Below are 22,624 nucleotides of genomic sequence, written 5' to 3'. Positions count from 1 at the left end.
CGTTCCTCAAGCCTCCGCGAAGGGTGGGCCATGGGCAGAAGACTGTCCGAGTCGCAGGCAGGGCGTCTGCTCCGGTCTCTCGTGTTGCGTAGCTGCATGGCCACGGCGTGTGGACTGCAGGGCAGGCCCTCGGCGTGAGGGGCGCATTCAGAGGCACCTTTTCTTCTCTCTGTCAATGTAGGGTTCGATGGCCTTCAGGCGTGCCCGGACCCAGGCGTCCCCGAGAACGGCTTCAGGACGCCCAGCGGAGGCGCCTTCCCTGAAAGCTCTCTCACCCAGTTTCACTGTGAAGACGGGTTCAAGCTGAAGGGCCCCACAAAGAGACTGTGTGTGAGACACCCTAATGGAACCCTCGGCTGGATCCCCGGTGATAAGCCCGTCTGCGCGCAAGAAGGTAAAGTGTGCCCCCTGCCCGCACCTGCCCGCTCCTGCCCGCGCCAGCCGCTACCCCGGGGCCGCGCGGAAGCCCAGCCGCCAGACCGGAAGGCAGTGTGCTGGGGCCGCAGGGGGAACCGGGTTCCTCCTCTGCCCCAGTTCCAGTCCCACTTATCACTGTGTTTGTCAGTGCAAGGGAGCAGCTCGGAGAACGTTAGAGCCACTCGGGCGGCCTACCCGCCACCAGCCTCTGTCTCGTGTCCGCGTCACTCAGGAGAAAGCGCCATAAATGACTTGGTCAAAATGGTACTTGTAGATGGCAATGAGAAAGAATGAAATCTGGCCATGTGTAGCAACATGGCTGGACCTTGAGGGTGTTATGCTGAGTGACATAAGTCAGGCAGAGAAGGACAGAAACCATATGTTTGCACGTATAGGAGGATTGGGAGGAACTTAACAGAGGACCGTGGGGGAGAGGGGGGAGATGGACATGGACTTGTGGGGATGAGCACTGGGTGTTATATGGAAACCAACTTGACAATAAACTATTTGTAAAAAAAAAAAAAAANACAGAAACCATATGTTTGCACGTATAGGAGGATTGGGAGGAACTTAACAGAGGACCGTGGGGGAGAAGAAGGGGGGAAGTAGTGGGGGAGAGGGAGGGAGGCAAACCATGAGACTCTTGAATGCTGAGAACAAACTGAGGACTGATGGGTGTTGGGGGGAGGGGGGAGATGGACATGGACTTGTGGGGATGAGCACTGGGTGTTATATGGAAACCAACTTGACAATAAACTATTTGTAAAAAAAAAAAAAAAGTAGATACGGCATCACAAGTCACTGATAAATTGTGTTTTAGACGCGGACCATTTAAACAGGGAGCATACAGGGCCCGCGGGACCAGATGGACGTTTATTTCTGGCAATTATCCTGCAGTCACTGGTGATGTGGCAGTCACTTACGCTAGCCTTGTGCCCACATCTGCTGTTGAGGCGACTTTGCTTGTAGGTGCGTAGAGTCCATAAGAGAGCTCTGGGGGGCTGGTTGGGGGGGTGCATTTCGGTTTGTGTGTTGGGGCCAGCAGAGCCTCGGCGTCTCAGTTCGGTGTACTGTGGTTGATTTGGTTTAGCACAGAGCTCTCATCGTACCATGTGGGCTGTCACTCCGATGTAGCAGAGATGCTCCTTAGGAAAGTCTTCACATAACTGACTCAGGGATGCATTGGCAGGGCACCGGCTCAGCCCTCCTGGGGACTGTGACCTGCCGCCAGAGTTCCTGCTGCCTTTGCTTCGATTTTCAAGGTATTTTTTTAAAGAGCCAAAATTAGTGCAAAGAATGAAGGTAAAACGAGTCAGAGAAAGACGAACACCGCGGGATTTCACCTCTGTGTGGACACTAAAGAACAAAACTGACAAATAAACAGAACAGAAGAGAAACAGACCCACAGACAGAGGGAGCAAGCTGGAGACTGTGGGAGAGAGAATCCTAGGCAGGCGCTGAACCCTGGAATCATGGCCTGAGCCAAAACGAAGAGTCAGACGCCTAAATGAGCCACCCAGGCGCCCCATAAATTCATATTTTCTGCTTACATGCAGCCCGTGCAAGCTACAGTTTCCATAAGGTTCTATTAATTAAAAGTGTGTTTGGGGCGCCTGGTGGCTCAGTCTGTTAAGCTTCCAACTTTGGCTCAGGTCATGATCTCACAGTTTGTGGGTTCGAGCCCCACATCAGGCTCTGTGGTAACAGCTCAGAGCCTGGAGCCTGCTTCACATTCTGTGTCTCCCTCTCACTCTGCCCAACTCATGCTTTATCTTTCTTTGTCTCAAAAATAAATTATTTTTAAAAAAGTGTGTTTGCTTTGCAAATACAGACTTTCCTGCTAAAACCCATGGCCTAAGATACTCAGTGTTTAAAATCTGGATAAGTTCAGGAACGTCAGAGGATGAAGAAGACACGTGGGCTTTGAGGATGGTCTCCTCGAAGGATGGAGACCTTTTCTTATTTCCTTGTCTGCCCCGAAAAAAAGAAAGAAAAAGAAAGCTTACCTAAAGATGGCCTTTTTGCAGCGCTCCATGACCACGTAGCTTGCGGTAATTCCAGAGGGAAGGGGCGTCTGCCGTGGAGAGCCCCAGGTGCACCGGAAAATAAGGCCACTCCTTCCAGAGGGTTCCGGGTTTAGGATGGGTGTAGGAAGTCCGGAAGGACAGAGACCACCTTTCTAAGTAGCAGCCATTTTTAATATTAATGGTAACTCTGTTGGGCTTTGGAAGATCTGCGTGAAGGGTGGCCTGTCTGCCGTGATAGCGGAGACAGGCGCCACTGTTCGTGGACCCCAGGGACAGGGGCGCTGTGGGCGTCCCACAGAGGTGAGAACTCGGAACCCTTCTCCACTGCTGTGGCCCAGACAGTGCCGTGCAGACTCCGGGGCTGCTGAATTCATTGGCTCCCCCTCCATCTGGGTGCTGAATTTTGGGGCTGTAGTAATGACCATAGTCAGTTATCACATTCAGATAAGCCCTTGACACTTAGAAGTGCTTTCCTGTTCGTCCCCTGCTTGGCGAGGCAGCCTCCCAGATTAGGAAAGTGAGGTTAGAGGTTTGTGGCTTTGTCGGGGTCACACAGCCATGTAGTGGGCTCGGAACCGCGTGTTTTCCTCTGTGAGGTGGTGTCTGACCTCCTTCCTGTCACCAAGGCCACTCCCAAGGACACGTGGTTACTGCAGACAGCAGGGCTGGCACTCAGGGTGGAGGAAACCAGAGAACGTGTGGTCCAGACCCTCCTTCTGATCAAGGTTTTGTCTGACCCATAGAGAGACCGAGTCCCAGAGAAACTGAGAGACTTCCCGGAGTTAAATGGCCATTTAGGGATAGACCTGGTCCAGGCAGGCCCTGGTCTTGTCACTGTCACAGGCTCTCACACTGGTGGCCAGTTCCGTCTGAGATGCAGATTTTTGAAAAGTGAGTTTATGTGCATGAAAATGCATTGTAGCGCTTGAGGGAGGTGGCACATCACTCACTCCCTGGCACACACAACCGCTGTCTGACTCTCCACCGCGCTCCACCTCAGCTTGGCTACCTCCCCTCCCCTGCGGCCCCGGACTCCAGTCGTAGTCATTTATTCCTAGTAAATGATCCAGTACAGGTTTGGACTCACGGAGATGGATTCATTTTATGCACCGAGACCTTCCATCCTGGAGACGCAGAGGCATCTGCTGCAGGCTGGTTCTGCGAGACCAGAGTCCACAGGGCCCTCAGTCGGGCCCAGGACAGTCACTGTTCAGGGAGCAGGGGAGGCCACTGGTGTGGCGGAGGGGACGGAAAATACGCCCTGTGGGTGCAGGTCAGTGATGTGGTGAGTCCAGAGCCCAGGGGCCAGGGTGACAGCCACCGCTGGGCCTCTGCTCAGGTCTGCTTGAGGGGACATCTGCCCCAGTACACACCCCTCCCCCACCTCTCCCTGGAGGCAAAGCCCCCTGATGAACGTTTATTGGATGCACGTCAAACCAGCACACGGAGAAGCCGTGCCTCCCCTGAGGGTCAGTGTTTTAACTCAGATAATGGTTTGCACACACAAGGAAGTGGTGTATTTAAAAGATAAATACCCAAATGAGACGACAATAAGATGAATGCAAATCCATTTATATTCTGAGGAAACAGTGTATGGGGGCTGGAGTGGGGGTGGGAGCGCACTCGCCTGTGTCTTGCTGAAATGGACGAGTCCTCGGTCCTCGTGGAAAAAACTGGCCGCCAGGCACAGCGAGCGCCCTGGCCTGGGTCATACCGGCTGCCAGCTGCGTGGTCCTCCCCCGCCATGGGGGCAGCCCCAGGTTACGAGGCCACAATCTACGACCTTCTGTCCTGAGGGCCCTCGTTCCGGGAGGGTGTTTGGGACGTTGGCTTCCGAGTGGACCCAGCTTTGAGTTCAGACAAGCTGCTCGTCTTGCAAAGCCACAGCCTCCGCTCTCCCTACTGCCCTTTCTCTCCTGGAGGCTTTGGAGGCCGACGGACCGTGTGCGCAGGGTTTGGATACTGAAGGAGCCGTGGTCTGCGTGCGGCCGACACGGCCCTCATCCCTGCAGCAGCTCCATGAATGGTCACCGTCACACCAAAGTCGGTCTCAGGCAGATGCACGGTGAGCAAACCAGAGGGGCATCTGGCAGAGCCAGGACGTCACAGGTCTCAGACAGCTGCCCACGGGGGTTCCCAGACGGCACCTCTGGGGTGCTTTCCCAACATGGGTGTGGCCGGCGGAGGCGCTGTGACCTGAACAGGGGCCGGGGGACCCTACCTCGGCGCCAGTGGGAATGGGGAGTGTATGGGGGACAAAGGGCTTGTTGAGGCCGCTTGTGCACGCACCCTGAAAGCACCGCCCCTGTCAGGAGACCCCAGCGTCTTCCTGGCCATGTGAACGACTCCCTGGAATGGCCAGGGGGGAGGCGAGCCGCGCCTCGCCCGGCCTCGCCGCCCTTGTAGGAGGGAGGCGCAAGCCCAGGGGCAGCTCTGCACGCTGGCCAGTCTCCTGATGCGGTTTGTCTCATGGTTTGCGGGGGCCCAAGGGCCTCCTTCTTCGCCGGTGCCACCAGATCGGTCACTGGCCCACGGACCCCTCCCCTCCCCACTAGGCTGCCCCTCACCTGGGTCAGGAGCTCATGTGGTTATCACGCAGCCCAGGTGTGTGTATTCCCAAATACGACACCACTTTAACTTACTTTTGCCTTATTTTTGAATTTATATACATGGATTTATACAGTGAGTATTTTAAGTTAGACTTTTTTACTTGTTTGTGAAATTCACGCCTACTTTCCATGCAGCTGTAGTTGGTACATTTGCATAGTGTTCTGTTATAAATAGACCAGAATTTGAACATTCTGATGTTAATGGACATTCAGGATTTTTCTAACTGGGTCTGTTACAAGTGCAGGCGTCCCCCCTTATCCATGGAGGATGGGTTCGGAGGCCACCAGTAGACATCTGAAACCGTGGATGATACCAAACCCTGTGTAACTGTGTGTTTTCCTGTACGTACTCACCTATGACAAAGTGTAACTTAAAAATTAGATATAGGTAGAGATAAATAATAATCATTAATTATAAAATGGAATAATTATATGGAGCACCTGGGTGGCTCAGTTGGTTAAGTGTGCGACTTCGGCTCAGGTCATGATCTCACGGTTTGTGGGTTCGAGCCCCGCGTCGGGCTCTGTGCTGACAGCTCAGAGCCTGGAGCCTGTATCAGATTCTGTGTCTCCCTCTCTCTCTCTGTCCCTCCCCTGTGTGTGCTCTTTCTCTTTCTCTGTCTCAAAAATGGTTTAAAAAGTAGAATACTCATAACAATACACCATAATAACAGAATGTGAACGTGGTCTGTCTCTCCCTAAACATTTTGCTGTCCTGCCCTTACCTTCTGTGAGGGTCAGCGAGGATGAGATGTCCACGTGGGGAGACCATGTGAGGTGAGTGACACGGCCAGGTGACATAGTGTATGGTCAGCAGAGGACCGTCTGCTGGCCGGCTGTGGGCGCTGAGGGGAGCGCTGCGGTGCTGCTGCAAACACTCTTGAACACGCCTCTGGCGCCCTTTCCCCACTTGTCCCGTGGCGGTGGCACGGTGTGGACGGTGCCCATTTCTCCCAGCAGCGACATGTGACAGCCCCATGAATGCTGACACTGAGGAAGCTCCCCTGAACTGCAGTGTCCAGCACTGTCCCCGGGGCCCAGCCACATGGGCAGGGTCAGCCCCACACACGGCTCAGCCTCCAGCTCCCCAGAAGCAGAGCGGGTCCCCCGCAGGACCCAGGCTCCGTGGCCTCAGTCACAGCATCAGCACAGAGCGTCTGCTGTGGCCCGGAGGCTCCCAATGAACAGACACTCAGCCTGGGGAGGGTGTCCTAGGGAGGTCATGACCCACGGCCTGAGGGCAAAGACCAGGCCTCTCTTTGGGCCAGGTAATCCCTCAGGGCGTGTGTGGCAGTCTTCAAGTACCAGAGTCGCAGCGTGTCACAGCCCATGCTTCACAAGCTTCAGGAGCTGCACGTTGCACAGAGTCAACCCCAGATCCCTGCCCTGCTCTGCAAGGCGCTGTGGGGACTGGCCTGGCCTCCCTCTTGCTCACTGTGTCTCGGACCCACGACACACAGCTGTTCCCTGTGCCCGAAACCTTCTTCTCCCGAATCTGCGTTGAGCTCCGTTAACAAATGTCATCTCCTGGGGGCTCCTGTCCCATCTTCCCAAATCCAAGGGGCCCTTGGTTAGTGTCTGTGCATGACCTTGGGCCCTGCTCGTCAGAGCTTCGATCGCGGCCCGTCTCTTTAGCTCACCTGTCTCCTCACTCTGCACGCAGCTCCATAAGGTGCCGTTCCCAACTGTCTGTCTGTGCTCAGCATGAGGAGCGATGCTCAGTGGCCCACTGATGAGTGCGTGAGCGAGCCAGTGAACAGGACAGACAGACGAGTAAATAATGAACCTCGCAGATGCTGGTCTACACAAAATCCAGAGGCCTTTACAGCAGGACTCCAGAGCCTGTGATGTGCAGCTATGAACTGGGGATCTCGAGTGTGGATTACGAACTCGAGTTCCTGGAAATGCCTTCTGGCATTGATGTCAGAAGCTGGCATTTTAGGGAATCGGATTCATTTTCACATATAACACTTATAAAGGGAAGTAAATCTTGTGCGTGGTACATATTCTTAAAACTTCTTTTTGCCTTTTCTGCTCCATTCGTCAGGACCCTGCTGTGTGCTAACTGCTGTGATCAGTTCATCTGTTCTTCAGCATAAATGCGTAACACTGCTTTAATGTCCCCTCCTTTGTCTGTTTATGATATTAAATCCTGTGCTAAAGCAGGGCCACTGGCAGCAATGGCGGGCGGGTGAATTTCTAGGAGGGAAGCCTTTGATAATCTCGGTTACATCCCCAAAGTTCCCATTTGAGCGCCGTCTACCAAGGATTGGATCGTTGACCCCGTTCTGCACGACCGAATCGATACTGATGGACCTGTGTTAACAGCCCTCGGTAGTGGTGGTTTTTACAGTGGCTTTTAAAACTTCTTGCTGCTGACTGGATGCATTTGTGCTATAGAAAACCTGAGTTACTTCCATTTGAAACTTCAGAATTGACAAAGATTACATTATTTTCTGACTCTACAGATTGTGGCTTATCTGTTTCCACAGAAATAATGTCCGTAGCTATTTACGGCTACAGGCAGCTGGGTGGGGTACACTCGATTCTTCCTACCCCCTCGCCCAGAGGGGACACTGGGCACCAGACACTGTGGTTCCATGTGCCATTCGCTCCTGTCCAGGTGTGACTTAGGGTTTATTACAGCTTGTCTGTTTCAGTTCTGTCCTTTGTCCGGGCACAGCTTACAGGAGCTCAGAGTCTAGCCTCCCGCCCTCAGGTCGGTGCGCACCCCTGTCCCCCAGCAGACGGTCCTCTGCCGCTCCCCGTGGTGACCCCTCTCTGAGCAGAGGCTGGGAGGCTGTGGTTCCCTGTGACCTTTGTGTCACATGCCCTGCCTGTGTCCCCAGCTCCTGCCCGTGGACACGGGCTTGTAGGTGGGAGTTCAGAGCCCTCTGTGTTACCTCGATCACGGGCGAGGCTTCTGCCCGTGCTGGGCTGGTGTTGGCATGCCCTCGGTGGCCGTGGGCTTGACTCCCTGAAGCTGGCAGCCTCCTGAGCCCACGGGCCACTTACTAGACAAGTCCCAAGTCAGCTGTGGAAATGGCTGTTTGGTCACGTAGATTCCTGCCCCAGGGTCGATTTACGGCGAGGTTTTATAGACGGGGGACTTAATAAATGTGTTTGTATCTGCTGCGAGTAGTTCCTGCATCGTGATATTGAAAAATGTGACTCATGTTTTCCATTGAGAAGGTCAGGATTCTTCCAGCACCAATTCTGGGGGACGCGGCTGTTGTGGTGGGAGACTGTTGGTTGGTTAAATGTGAGCAGGTGGAAATGCCCTCCCACCGTCCAAAGCTCAAAACCAAGAGGTTGACTTAGAGGCAGGACCACGTTTCCAGCCAGGACGGCCGCTGTGGAAATCCTCAGGCCAAGGGAAGGCCTGGAGGGAGGGGACCCGGGGCTGTCTGGGTCCCGTGCCTGGGTGGCATTTCTTCTCTGCTCCCGGTAAACCCAGCCCCATGTCAGAGCTCCAGGCCGCCTTCCCTCTGCCGCCTCAGGCCTCCCAGGCTCAGGCCTCAGGGCTGACGGTTCAGAGCTTCGGGGACCTGGAAGGTCAGGACCTGCTCCAGCCATGGGGGTTCAGCAAGAATTCTCTTAAAACTTCCGAAGCCTGGAGCACAGCCCACCTTAAGGGGGGCCTCCTCACTCGGACAGCGGGAATAAACTTCTTGGGCTTCTGGGCATGTGAGTCAGAGGTGCGGACTGAGAGGGGGCGGCTGTGCGGTGAGCAGGGGGGAGACGGCACTGGAGGCAGCAGGTTAGACTCCACTCACTTTATCTTATCTCTTGATCATTTGCTGTGTGGACTTCTTGTTCCTCGGACCCTCGTCCGGATGGCCGTGCCCTCCTTATCTCTGCACCTGCTCCAGCTGCGCTTTCGGGAGGCCGTACAGCCTCTTGCCCCGAACTCTTGGGAAATGCTAGCAGGTGCAGTCCCGCCTTGGCCCCCTCTGTCCCCAGAGGCTGAGGCGGTGGGCCACACGGGACCCCACTCCATGCGTGGCGTCATGAACCCCCAGCTCTTGTGTTCCTTCACTCATTTCCAGAATCACCGAGAGCTCACCCCTGGGGTATCAAGTGTCACAGGCAGGAGATGAAGTTATTTTCGTGACTGAATCTTCTTCCCGTGTCCCTCCCTGTGTCCCTCCATCCCTTCCTGTATCCCTCCCCATGTCCCTCCCCGTGTCCCTTCCTGTGTCCCTTCCCGTGTCCCTCCCTGTGTCCTCCCGTGTCTCTCCCCATGTCCCTTCCCGTGTCCCTTCCCATGTCCCTTCCCGTGTCCCTTCCCATGTCCCTTCCCGTGTCCCTTCCCGTGTCCCTCCCGGTGTCCCTGAGAAGCAGGCTGTGCTGCTTGCGGGCAGAACCTGACCCAGAGTGGAGCCTGAGGTCAGGTCTGGGAATAGGAGTGAAGCTGGGAACCACCACCAGTTTGAGTCGGGATAATAACGCGTCCTGTCCCTGCCATTGCAGATTGCCGCGTCCCTCAGGTGGAAGACGCTGACATCCGTAACAAGACCTACAGACACGGAGATAAGCTGGTTGTCACCTGTCACGAAGGGTTCAAGATCCGTTACCCTGACCTGTACAACATGGTTTCGCTGTGTCGCGATGACGGGACCTGGGACAACCTGCCCCTGTGTCAAGGTGGGTGCAGAGTGCGTGTCCCTGACAGGCAGGGGGTGTGGAGCGCATGTCCCTGACAGGTGGGGGGGTGCAGAGCATGTGTCCCTGACAGGTGGGGGGGCCAGGTCTGGCCCTGCTCCCCCTGCGCTGGTGTCGGAATCCCCACACCCTCCCGGCAAAAGCGGTGGCAGGAATATCTCATTGCTCAGCACGTTGGATTCTCCTTCACACTAAGAAACAGAAGTAGTTTAGCAGGTAGGAGGCCAGTTACTGGGCCGTGAGCACGATGACAAATTATTGTATATTTAACGAAAATAACAGCATTTATACTCATTTCAGTGGTGGTGAGAATATACATAAAGCTAGCTAATATCACAGAGACTGTTTTTTCCTCAATAACGTGATCCCTTTTTATAATGCATGAGGATCAGAAGAATAATCAAATTCAGATTTTCTCCAAACTGCACGATGAATATTTCTTGCATTTTTAAAATTTGCCTGGGCCAACGTTGAGGGCCCCCGTTTGTGAAAACAAGTCCCCACATTCACATCAGCTCTGATTCTGTTTTCTGACGCGTGACCTGGAGCGAAGGCCTGAGAAGCCCGTGTGTAATTGGTAATTTGGGGGAGGGAGGCTGGCTTTCCGCCAGAGCTGGCTAGGGCCCCTGACGACCAGCGCGAGCCCCGCGCATGGGGGGTCCCAGCTGTCAGGCTCTGTGAGCCGAGCCGCGGTTGGAGAGAAGTGATTTCCTTCTGTGAACGCTGGAGTGGGCGGGGGGGGGGGGGGGGGGGGGGGCATGCACCACGCTGTGGCCTCTCCTCAGAAACCCCGCGCACCTGCCCTGCTGCTCCCCCACTTTCTGAAGGCTCCCTTTCACGTCACTGGAGCACCCCCTGCCCCTTTATGAACTCTTTTGGTCCCAGTTATTTTTATAAAAACACCTGATGGTGGGTCCTTATCAGGGGCTCAGGGGTGGCTCTCCTTATGCCCCCCTCCGTCCACTGCCCCACACTTGGATCTCAGCGCAGGAGGGAAGAGTCTTGCTTCCTCCGTCAGCTCTGCAGCCCTCATCTCTCCTGTGGCCCCGTCTGGGCCCTGCCCCCCTCCACTGGGGCCCCTGCCCTGCTCCCACTCCATTGGAGCCCCTGCTCTTCCCACCTCCACTAGGGCCACAGTCTGCACCCCCTCTTCCCTTCCCCTCCCCCCGGGGCCTTGCCCTGCCCTCCCCTCCACCTGCCTGGCTGCTTAAAGGCACTGCCCCTGCCCCAGCACTTGCCTGTGCCCTGCCCTGTGGGCGTGAGGAGTCTGGCTGCCCAAGACAGCCCGACTCCTCCTCCTCCTCAGAGCCCTAGGGAGAAGATAATTGGCCTTAGAATGACATTCCACCCGGTGGTGGCTTTCATTTGCACCTACAGATCCAGGGGCTGAAGCCCAAGGAGGAGCTGCCGTCTGTTATCTGGAGGTGCAAATAGGCATCCCACTGACTGTGGAGTCAAAGGCCGTCTTCTCCTGCTGCGTTTAGAACCTGCCGCCTCCAACCACACAGCATCTTTCTTTCTCTGACTTACTACTCACCTTCTGTCTGCTTGCAGGCAGGTGGGCTGTGGGGGAGCACTGTCCCAAGGCCCTTTTTCCTTAGGGGAGGCCAGCTTAGCCGTGGGGGCGGCTCAGAACCGCACTCCTTCCGGGAGGAGGCCAGGGTCCCCGTGTCGGCACATTTGAACTGTGCTCGGGGTTCAGATGCATCACGTGTTCACACTGACATGCCTGTCCTTTCTTCTCAACTATTCTCTTCGTTCCTGATTCCCAACCTGCCCCTGCTCTCTGACGTTTCACTTTTGTGACAAACACTGTTAGTGTTCATTTAAGGCCGTGGAGAGGTCACGTGGCAGTATGTCTCAGCTGTGGTCCACCCTGGGTGTTAGCTGCTCTGGGAAGTGGGCTGTTGGGTCCCCAGATCTCTGTGGCAGCAGCACACAGCCGTGCATGGTCAGCCCCAGAGCAGGTCTCCCAAAATTCTGCTGCAGGGGGGAGGGGGTGGAGGGCCCTTTGGCCACACACTGCTCTCGCCCTTGTGTACAGACATCGCCTACCGGTTTGCTGACCAAAGCAGTTTCAGAAGACCAAGCTCTCTGAAGCTTCTGACATGTAACACAGTCTCCTAGAAGGAGGGCTCGGTCCCCTGCTGCGGTGGCTGCAGTGTCATTTGTACTTGCTGATTGGAAGGGACAGGAGGGATTTCCATCATACATTCTTTACTGCTCTCACAGCTAGTTCTCCCCAGGAAGAGCATGGGCTCAGCAGGGCTGTTAGCCCCGCCAGCGAAACCGCTGAAGGCAATAGAGACCCTGTGGTCGCCGTGGATGCCACAGAGCGGGTCTGTGCCGCTGGGGATGTCCCACCAGGCTGCAGAGGTGTGGGAGTGCAGGCTGCAGCTCCACTACCTGGGGTGTGCTGCACGGACTCCCCTCGCAGGCACTCCGCAGCGGCCCCAGTCTGCACCGGCACCGGGGAACCTTAGCGCCCATCCTTGGGCTCCACTCGGACCCAAACCTGAGGCCAGGGGAGGCCCCACCAGTCTGTCCTATGACACCCTCTGTCCAGGTCACTGTCAAGGCTGAGAGTGGGGGCCCCACACCCACGACACATAAAACACAGCTGGGGCTTCGGGTTGAATGATGCTGGACCAGGCACAGCAGAAGGGGGTTTGCGTGACAGCCGTCTCGAGCCCCCCGGGCTCCCCACCCCCCAACTTTGAAACAGTCGGGGTGTTCGTTCTCCCCACAGAGGGTCTCAACCCGGCAGCACATTTTAATTTCCGGGGGAGCATCCAGGCTTTCCATGGACCCGGGGCACGGGGCCAGGCATTGGTGTTTGTTGAAAGTTCCTCGGGTGATTCTAAGGTGCAGTCAGGGCTGCGACCACCCGCCAGGGCCCCCCAGCCATGCCCTCCCCACCCCCCCACCCCCACTGCCCTGACCCTCCCTGCCGTGTGCAGCTGTAAAACCTAACATCCGCGTCACGAATACAGTAGGTGAGCGGTTGGGGAGGTCTGGTCACGGTGCTCAGTCCTCAGAGGCCAGGCCACGCTTCCAGTGGACGAATCCGCGGGAGGGGTGGTCTTGAAGGTGGCACAGAGGTGACCGAGCAAGACCGTCCCCTTCCCTCCCCATCCCAGGCTGCCTGAGGCCGCTCTCGTCTTCCAACGGCTATGTGAACATCTCCGAGCTCCAGACCTCCTTCCCCGTGGGGACTGTCATCTCCTACCACTGCTTTCCTGGGTTTAAGCTGGAGGGGTCGGAGTATCTCGAGTGTTTACACACCCTCATCTGGTCGTCCAGCCCACCCCGGTGCCTTGCTCTGGAAGGTAAGCAGGTTGGATCTGGGGTTACTGAAGCGGACGTTGCACTAGGAGAGCTGAGCCTTACGGTCTACGCAGTAGCTCCTGTTCCCCGAGGCACGTGGCCCGAGTCTGGCCCGAGTCGAGGCGGCGAGGCTGGCCCTTGGCCGAGAGGCAGAACTTAACAACCGTCGTAAGACCGGCCTCCCCCGTCCTAGGCTTAAAGGGGATAAAAGAGAAAAGTTCCAAGCGTCAGAGGTTAAACTGCACAATATTGCAGAGTTAAATGAAATGTCTTCAAAAATTAATTTTCTCGGCACTAAATGAAAACAGGTTGTGTTATGGCGCCATTAATCTCACCCCTGTTTTATTGTCGTGTCAATGTTTCTTCCTATTTCTGAGCACTTAATGGCTTGGCTGTAAATGCTTTGCTGGGAGCACACACTTGGAAGCCTGAAACCCAGGTCCCCTTCCCAGTGGTTTCCCTTCCTAGTGGTCTGTCATTGTTCTAGAGTGCGGTTCATGAAGGGGCCCTGATCAGCGGGGGGTCGAGCCATACAGACTTCTGCCAGGAAAGGTGGGCACCCTGGCTCCGCCCTCCCTTTCATGCAGGGCTTGAAATTATGATGGAAGAACAAACACCAGGTTGCTTCTGGGCATCTGAGCCCGGCGGGCGGGATGGGGAAGAGAGCTCCAGCCAGGAGCCCATCCGCAGCCCGCAGCCCCTGTGGCCTCTCCTGGGAAACAAGACACCAGAGCTGCAGCTCGGGAAGAGGCCCAGGGAGTCTGGGAAGCGCCTCCCCAGGGACTTGGACTTGGTGTGGGCGGGGGCTGGAGCTTTGGCAGGGAGTGGGGCAGAGGGGATGCCGGAGCATCAGCGGCAGGGGTGTCCTTGGAGCCCAGCCCCCCCTGCCCACCCTCCCCAAATCCCCCCAGGGGACACGTCAGATGACATGTGGGTGCACAGTTAAATCTGAGTTTCAGATAAACTGCAAATGATTTTAAAAAAATTTTTAATGTTTATTTATTTTTGAGAGTGAGACAGAGAGAGAGAAAGAGAGAGAAACAGACAGAGCGTGAGCAGAGGAGGGGCAGAGAGAGAGGGAGACACAGAATCCAAAGCAGGCTCCAGGCTCTGAGCTGTCAGCAGAGCCCAACACGGGGCTCGAACCCATGAACTGAGATTATGGCCTGAGCTGGAGTTGGACACTCAACCGACTGAGCCCCCCAGGTGCCCCAACAGCAAGCCATTTCTTACTATGAACGTGCCCTTAACTCATGGTGGAAAATCACTCTGTTAAATCTGAAACTGATACACAACTGAGCGTTTGGGATTTCCCTTGTTAAACTGGAGACCCTAACCTCAGGGGGGGCGTCTGCAACCCCCCGTCTGGCCCGCAGGCTGAGGTGAGCGTGGGCCCAAGAGAGGGGACTCTGAGGTCCGGAAGGGACTCCCTGCACAGACGACCAGAAACAGAGACTCCATTGAGGGAGTCGTTGTTGGGATTCTGTCAGTTCAAAATGCCTGTTTTCACACCTTTTCAACTTTGGTTTGAATGTTTTCAAGTGGTTGCTTTCTGATCGGCCCCATTTTGAAACCTGGAACGCTGGTTTTGTGGAACCTGGAGACCACGATGTAAACAAGTACAGTGAACGTGGAGGTTTGAACCGGGAGGTGGGATGCCTGCCCGCCCCAGCGAGGGCCATCCCTTCCCCCAGTAGGCCGACTCCCCCCCCCCACCCCCAGTGTGCCGCCAGCATCCCGAATGCTGCCCAATAATGTGTCTTTCCTGGGATTTTGTTGTGGGTGTTTAGATCATCTTCACTCCCCCGGCACGGCTCCTTACCTCACCTGCGGGACCCAGGTGGGGGACCTTGCACTGCTCACCCGCTAGAGATGATCCTGGACCCCGAGACATGGTGCAGACTTGTCTAAAGACTTGATAGAAATGGGGCTGAATTAAACGATGAGTCAAAGCAACACTTTATGAGAGATTAGCCAGACGGGCCCTGGCGTTGGTGTTTCCTTGGCTTCCTGGAATCATGTGCAGCGTTTGTGGGAGGCGGGACCTAATTCGTACGACATAGTCACTGGGCGTCCATCATCACTGAGCCGTCCCGAGGGACTCTGCCTCTTCCATGTCACTGTGTCCCCCTCAGTGTCTTCCTCCTGAGCACACGATCTGGTTTTTCCTGATGGCCCAGTGAAAATCCATGCACACTGCCAGGGAAGAAGGATGCTCTCAGGGACCTTTAAATATGGGGGTGACCTGGCTCCCCGAGTGCCTGGGCCTGGATGGCTGTGGCGAGGAGGCCTCTCTCCATGGTGCTTTATCCCCTCCCCTTCTGGGCTCACTGTGACCCCCCACCCCATTGGCTATCAGTGTCCCTGCAGCTCCCCCAGCCTCAGCTTTTCCAGACCTGTCAAGGCCTGAAGGGGTCACCAAGAAGACCAGGAGGCAGTGAGGCACACTGAGCAAGGAAGTGGACCGGCATCAGACGGGCTGTGTGGGCTCCCATCCCGGGTCCCCCCCTTAATCGCTCTGCCCTGAGGTGGGTCACTCAGCGTGTCAGTCTCCATCCTTGCACCTGCAAAATGGGACAGATCTGTTCCTCCTGAGGCCGCGAGGACCCAGCGTATAATCCAGCACCTGGGGAGGGGCTGCCCAGTGTCCGCTGTTATCATTGCTCTCAGAGTTTAGATAAGTCGGTGAGTCTGGGCATGGCTGTGTGAATAGAGTACCTGGGCTTTTATGCTTGTACTTTGTGACACTGCTCTGGCTGCTCTGGTGTTTGCCGATAACATGAATCCTGGGTAATGGGAACCCTGAACCACAGCAACTGCCGTTAATCTTGAGAGGTTACTATGTGTCAGAATGTTGGACACAGTAACTCAGTCTTCCTAGCGAAGCAGGTGCTGTTTGAACCCACTTCAATGATGGGCAGGCCCAGGCTTGTAAAGTTCCAGAAACTCACCATATCACAGCACCAGTAAGCAGGTGAGAGCTAGGACTCAGGCGTGAGTCTCTGTCACCAAAAAGCTTCCATTCTTATTCGTCAAGGCACATTATCCACTTGTTCTGACTGCTTTCCAGTCCAACAGGGAAACAACGGGATGTTTTTATAGCCCTTTTTTAAAAAGTCAAAAATTTTGAAAGAACACACACAGGAAGGGACTCGTCTGTCTAGTTGTTTGTCCTGTGGGAATCCCAGCGCAGGGGACATGAGGCCCAACGGAGGCTGCTTGCTGCTGCCCTCAGGGCCCGCCGTCTCCCCGTCGCGACGAAGAGCGCGTCTGGATGGTGTCTGCTTTCACAGACCAGCCCTGACACCCTGAAGGATGGCCTGACTCGTCCAACCCCTCCGCCCCTGGGTCCTGGCTCTTCTGCCACGTGGTACCTCCTGACCTCACTCCGCTGGAGGGCGCCCCGTGAGGTTAGGATTCTGGGGCCCCAACATCCAGTGGCCACACCCACGTGTCTGCCATCCCAGAATGGATGCCCGGCCTCATGAAGGAGCTCATGCTTTGGAAGGAGAAGCTCCCCCAGCTTCACTGAAGGTACAGGCTGTGTGTCCTTGAGGTCTGGACACTTGTCACACTGAGAGCTGATGGTCCTGGAGCACATGTTCCCACAGTTGTGCTGTGGGAGGGGATAAGGCACCTGAAATCACAGTCTTGAACCAGAAAGTCACTCCATCATTTAAAAATAGATGTGTGTGTATAAGTACACTTGAAAGGGTCCCTGGTACACGGGTCCCTGGGTGCCAGCTGGCTCATCGTGAGCGCCTGTGCTTTCTGTCTCCGTGTACTTTAACGTCATCCACTGTCAGTCTACCCACATCCCTGACGCATTCCTCCCTCTCTGTGTCTTTCACACACACACACACACACACAGAATCCAATAAATCTTAAAAAAAAAAAAAACACACACACACACACTAAAACCCAACCTTTGACAATGAATGTGGGCGTTTTCTTATTCATGAGGGCTAAGGACTCAGTTCATGTTGCTGGTGGTGTTTACTGAACACCTGCCCGACACAGAGCAGCACCAGACTGGGCACAGGAATTACCCAGAAAAAAACAGGAATAATTGGTTACCCTGCAAAGTTTATAGCCTAATGGGGAGAACCAGATGAGTCCCATTATCGAGAGGCCAGCTTCACTACAGATGCACTGGCACCCACACGCAGCTGCCTCTCCCAAGGCTCATGCATTTGGGAAGGGTGCCAGGACACTTCTAGTAGGTGATGCCACAAAAGTAAAATGAAAGTGTCTCCCCGGGGATTTGCAAGGTTTGGTTTCTTTCTCCTGGAGACCAAATAGAAGCATGTTTTCTATCTCCGTGAGCTTTGGGAGAAGAGAAAGAATCTGAACGTCTCACTTGTATGGAAGATGTGCGTTTTGATGCTGGGTAGGGCACATTAGCCCAGGCAGTGTGCTGGTGTGTGTGAGGGTGCAGCCCAGTCGTGTGAGGGTGGAGCATGGAAGGATGTTGAGAGGCATGAAAATAAGTAAACAAACCACCTGTATAATAAACCCTTGGGCAGACACCCCTGGGCTGCCTAGAAGGAGGTGCTAACTGCCCAGAACCCCCTCGGTCCCATGCTTGGGGGCCACAAGGGATGCTGTCTACTGTGGCTACAGAAAAGGGCTCCTTGTCTACATAGGGAGAGCCATCCAAAACCCTGAAGTATCCAGAACATTCCTCTCACATTCTGGTTTTCCAATGACTGGAAGTAGTTGAGGGTGGTGGACATCTGGTGACAGGCATTCCTGGGAGCAGGCTAACAACAGAGGTCACATGGCTGCATCTCTGAGACAGGTGACAAGGCCTAGAAGACAGATGGGTGAAGCCCAAACTTGTAATTTGGAGTCCTTGGTTGTGACCCTCCCCTAGAGATTCTTTTGTTTGCCCACTGTTGAATTAGAGGACTAGATCCTTGAATCAGAAGTCTTTCTTTCAGTAGATTCTATGGGAAGAGGTGAGATCCGATCTAGAAAGACCAAGTTCTGCAGTTGTCATCCAGAAGACACCTCCCCATCTCCTGGCTAGAGACCAGCGAGGATTCTGATTGTGGTCCCACAGGACTGTATATATTTGCATACTTTAAAAGCTGCTGCCCCAGGGTCTGACTTTGAGTCAGCCTAAAAGGAGGTATGAATGAGATCCCTCCCCTTGGGACACTGACAAGTCTTAACACACGTTCCACAAGGGGGACACACCAAGATGAGATCAGGAAGTTTAAACAATCACAAAGGTTCGAGAGACAGCCAAGAGCTAGGGCAGGTGAATGAGAAGTTTCATCACCTACAAAAGGCCACTTCTTCAAGAGTGAGGTAGCTATTTCACCAAACACATAGAAACAAACAGAGAGTCAAGCAAAATGAGGAAACAGAAAGATATGTTCCATAGGAAAGAATAAGACAAAACCTTAGAAAAAACCTTAATGATATGGAGATAAGGCATCTATCTGCCTGTCAGAGAACTCTAAGTAATGGTCATAAAGATATTCACCAAACTCAGGAAAAGAATGGATGAACACAGTGAGAACTCTAACAAACAGACAGAAAACAAGAAAGTACCAAACATAAGTCACAGAGCACAAGAATACAGTAACTGAACTGAGAAAACACTGGAAGGGTTCAGCAGCTGCAGAGGACAGAAGAATGGATCAGTGATCTGGGAGAGAAAGCAATGAAACTCACCCAGACAGAGTAGCAAAAAGAAAAAAACAGGTTTTACAAATGAAGGTAACAGAAAGGACCTCTGGGCCAACATCAAATGGAATAACATTTTCATCACCGGGGTCCCAAGAGAAGAGTGAGTAAGGCGTAGAAAATTATTTGCAGAAATAATGGCGAGAAACCACTCTACCTAGGGAGGAAAACAGACATCCGTGTCCAGAAAACCCCAAGAATTGAAAATTAGATGAATTGAAAGAGATGCACACCAAGACACATTATAATTAAAATGTCAAAAGTTAAAGAGAGAATCTTAAAAGTAACAAGGGAGGAACAGCTTGTTACATACAAGGGAAACCCATAAGGCTATCAGCAGATTTCTCAGCAGAAACTGCAGGCCAGACGGCAGTAACAGGACATATTCAAAGTGCTGTAAGGAGAAACCTCCCCACCAAGAAAAGTCTACCTGGCAAGGTTATCATTCAGAATTGAAGGAGAGACAAAGGGTTTTCCAGACAAATAAAAGCTAACAGAGTTCATTGCTACTAAACTGGCCTTACTTGAAATGTAACAGAACATTTTTAAGCTGAAAAGAAATGGCACCAATTAATAGCAAAAAAAAGTGAAAGTAAAAAAAAAACTCACTCAAAAAGGTAAATATATAGTAAAGTTACTGGCTTAATCGCTTGCAAAACTACTTTGAAAGTTAAAAGAAATTAGCAAAATAACTGTGACTACATTGATTAGTTAAGAGATACATAAAATAAAAAGATATAAAGTGTGACATAATGAACATAAAATGTGAGGGAAGGAATAAAAATGTAGAGTCCTGGAATGGGTTCAAATTTAAGCTGCTATGAACTTAAAATAGACTGTTATAGATATATGATGATATATGTGAACCTCACAATAACTACAAAGCGAAACCATTTAGTAAATACACAAAAGAAAATGAGAAAGGGATCTAAACATAAAACTAAAGAAAGTTATCAAACCACAAGGGAGGAGAGGAAGGGAAAAGAAAGGAACAGAGAGGAACTACAAAAATAGCCAGAAGACAATTAACAAAGTGGCAATAAGTATGTAACTATCAATAATTATTTTAAATGTAAATGGACTAAATTCTCCAATCAAAAGGCATGGAGTGGCTCAATGGATTGAAGAGACTCACCTATATGCTGCCTACAGAAGACTCATTTCAGAGGTAAGGACACAGATGGAAAGTGAAGGAATGGAAAAAGACAAGACATTTCATGCACATGGAAGTGAACAAAAAAGCTGGGACAGCAGTACCTCTACCAGAGGTAGAACTAAGGTACAACTAAGGTTGTAATAAAGAACAACAAACAGCACTGTATAATAATATGGGTGTCAATCCAGCAAGAAGATATAGCATTTATAAATGCATATGTACCCCATATCAACACAGGAAACAACAGGTGTTGGCAAGGATGCTGAGAAAGGGGAACCCTCTGCATGGTTGTTGGGAATGCAGACTGCTGCGACCGCTGTGGGAAACAGTATGGAGGTTCCTCAAAAAAATTAGAAATAGAACTACCATATGATGCGGTAATTCCACCTCTGGGTATTTACCCAAAGAATACAAGAACACTAATTCAAAGGGCTACATGCACCCTAGTGTTTACTGGAACATTATTTACAGTAGCCAAGAAATAGAAAGAACCTAATTGTCCACCAGTAGATGAATGGAAGATGTGGTTTATATGCACAATGGAATATCACTCAACCATAAAATTAGGAATGAGATCTTGCCATTTGCAACAGCATGGATGGGTTTTAAGTGAAATGTCAGACAAAGACAGGTACTGCATGGTTTTACTTATATATGGAATCTAAAAAACAAATCCCAGACTCCTACATTGAGAGAACATATTGGTGGTTGGTAGGGGTCGGGCAGGTGAAACGGTGGGGGAGGGAATCAAGAAATATAAACTTCCAGTTACAAAATGACACAGCGTGGGGAATATAGCCAGTGGTGTTGTATTACCGGTGGGTGGTGACACATGTCACCAGACTTATGGCAGTGGCCATTTCACCATGTGTACAAACGTCAAAGCAGTGTGTTGCACAGGTAATGTAATACTGTGTGTCACTTGGACCTCAGTGAAAGGAAGAGAAGTAGGCAGGGAACATGGGCATCTGGGAAAGTGGGGAGCATGGACCCAAGGCCCAGGGGTTGTGCTTGTGTTAGTTTTTCTCAAACAGGGACTAAATCACAGCAGGATCGGCAGGAATGAAGGACTTGGGCAGTGGGTTCGCCAGTGCAGCCTCGGGGCTGGCATTTCTCCTGGGAACCAGCCAAGCTGACCCTATTAGCTGCTGAACATCAGACAGTTTCTGTTTTTAAATCTGACCAGTCCCACCACTCAAAATGCCCGAAGCGATTTTTCCCTTCCGTTCACTTCAGAGCGCACAGGGTCGGGGATGCGAGTTTAACCCACAGTTTCAGACTCAATTACAGGAACGCGGTGTTCGATTTCCTGAGAACCTGCTAGCGCCCAAGGGTCCGCTCAGGTCTGCATCCTTTTGCAAGAGAAAGAGCAAAACTAAGAACCTGAAAAACCCTGTTTGGCCAAATGTGAAATAACTGGAAAAGCTCCAACTTAGGATCAAAGCTGAAAGCCAGCGTGGATGTGGGGGGTTGGCTGCGGCAGAGCAGTCAGGACCCATGGTGTCCGAGAGCACCCGGTGAGATTTCCCTGTAGGACCTGGGCGTCACGTAGAAGCACCTCATGGCTCTGAGGCGACCCTGTGCCAGGAACAGCAGACATGCAGCAGGGAGTGTGTGCTTCTCGGATGAGACCCACCCTGAGCCACTCGGGGGTCCGGGTCACACTCAAGGGCACCCACCCTGCACCAGCGTCATCCCGTCTTACAGAAGGAGCACTCCAGCCCACCAAGGGGTCGTTCTGAAGAAGGATGCTGTACACTCTTGTCTGTGAGATTACATGTCGCTGTGTCCCAGGTGAGACCCTCCATGTCACCAGACCAGCCAGCAAGGGAGAGGCGGGTCTCTACGGCCTTCCCTCCCTCGGTCCTTGAAAAGACAGTGGAGAATGGGATCCCTTGGTTAACTGGCAACTCTTCTGTGCCGGATTTTATGTAGCTCGGCAGAACCACATCTCAGCGGGGTTTCCTGGTGCTGGGTTTGGACCATCCATCTGGAATTCAGAGTGTGGGAAGCCTTAGACACCCACTTACCTTTCTGCACCTCCCTACGGCCCCCTGCGCCTCCTTGGCAGAAATGGGTGTGTCCCCACCAGGTGAGGGTGTGCCAGTCCCTGCATCTGCACCTGCGCCAGCACCCCGGCTGTGACACCATCTCTCTTGTGAGGAGCATCCCTGCCACTCTGTCCCCCTCCTCACCTTCATGTGGGGAGGGCCTCTGCCACTCTGTCCCCCCTCCTCACCTGTGTGTGTGTGGGGAGCACCCCTGCCACTCTGTCTCCCCTCCTCACCCTCATGTGGGGAGCACCCCCGCCACTCTGTCCCCCCTCCTCTGGGCTCCGAGCTTTCCATTTTCTAGGACGTTCTCGAGGGGGAGGACAGGCTCTGTGATTGGCGGGAGCCACCTTGCCCGTGACCCCAGCAGGGTTTTCATCAGATGGAAATGCAGAAGATGGAGCAGTCTTGTTAATGTGCCAGAGAAGGTGATGGGGACGCTGTTCCCACGTGGGGCCCCCACGCCGCAGCCACGCGATCGTAGGAACACAGAACCTCCCGCCATCGCTGTGCTCACGTGTCTCTACTTCTCACAGCGATGCTGCTACTGCAGCCCCCCTCCGACACCCCCTCCAGGCTACGCATCTCGTGCTTGAGAGCTGGTTGTGCTCTGGCTTCAGGAAACTTCATTCTTCTTTCTGTGCGGCATCCAGAAGCTCTGACCTTTCTGTCCTA

The 22,624-nt window shown here is 53.3% G+C and overlaps 1 protein-coding gene across 1 annotated transcript in view; it reads left to right on the top strand.

The window, feature by feature from the left end:
- SUSD4 (sushi domain containing 4) overlaps window positions 1-22,624 on the top strand; it is a 77,643-nt gene that overhangs the window by 42,257 nt on the left and 12,762 nt on the right. Inside the window, exons 3-5 of the mRNA XM_039235782.1 lie at window positions 182-394; window positions 9,527-9,700; window positions 12,859-13,047. Of these exons, the coding sequence (XP_039091713.1) occupies window positions 182-394; window positions 9,527-9,700; window positions 12,859-13,047 (576 nt within the window). The remainder of the gene's footprint in view (window positions 1-181; window positions 395-9,526; window positions 9,701-12,858; window positions 13,048-22,624) is intronic.

Source organism: Hyaena hyaena, unplaced genomic scaffold, assembly GCF_003009895.1.
Source record: "Hyaena hyaena isolate Hyena2069 unplaced genomic scaffold, ASM300989v1 scaffold_103, whole genome shotgun sequence".
Classification (NCBI taxonomy): Eukaryota; Metazoa; Chordata; class Mammalia; order Carnivora; family Hyaenidae; genus Hyaena; species Hyaena hyaena.
The sequence above is the reverse complement of the archived record's forward strand: the minus strand, read 5'-3'. Positions and strand labels throughout refer to the sequence as shown.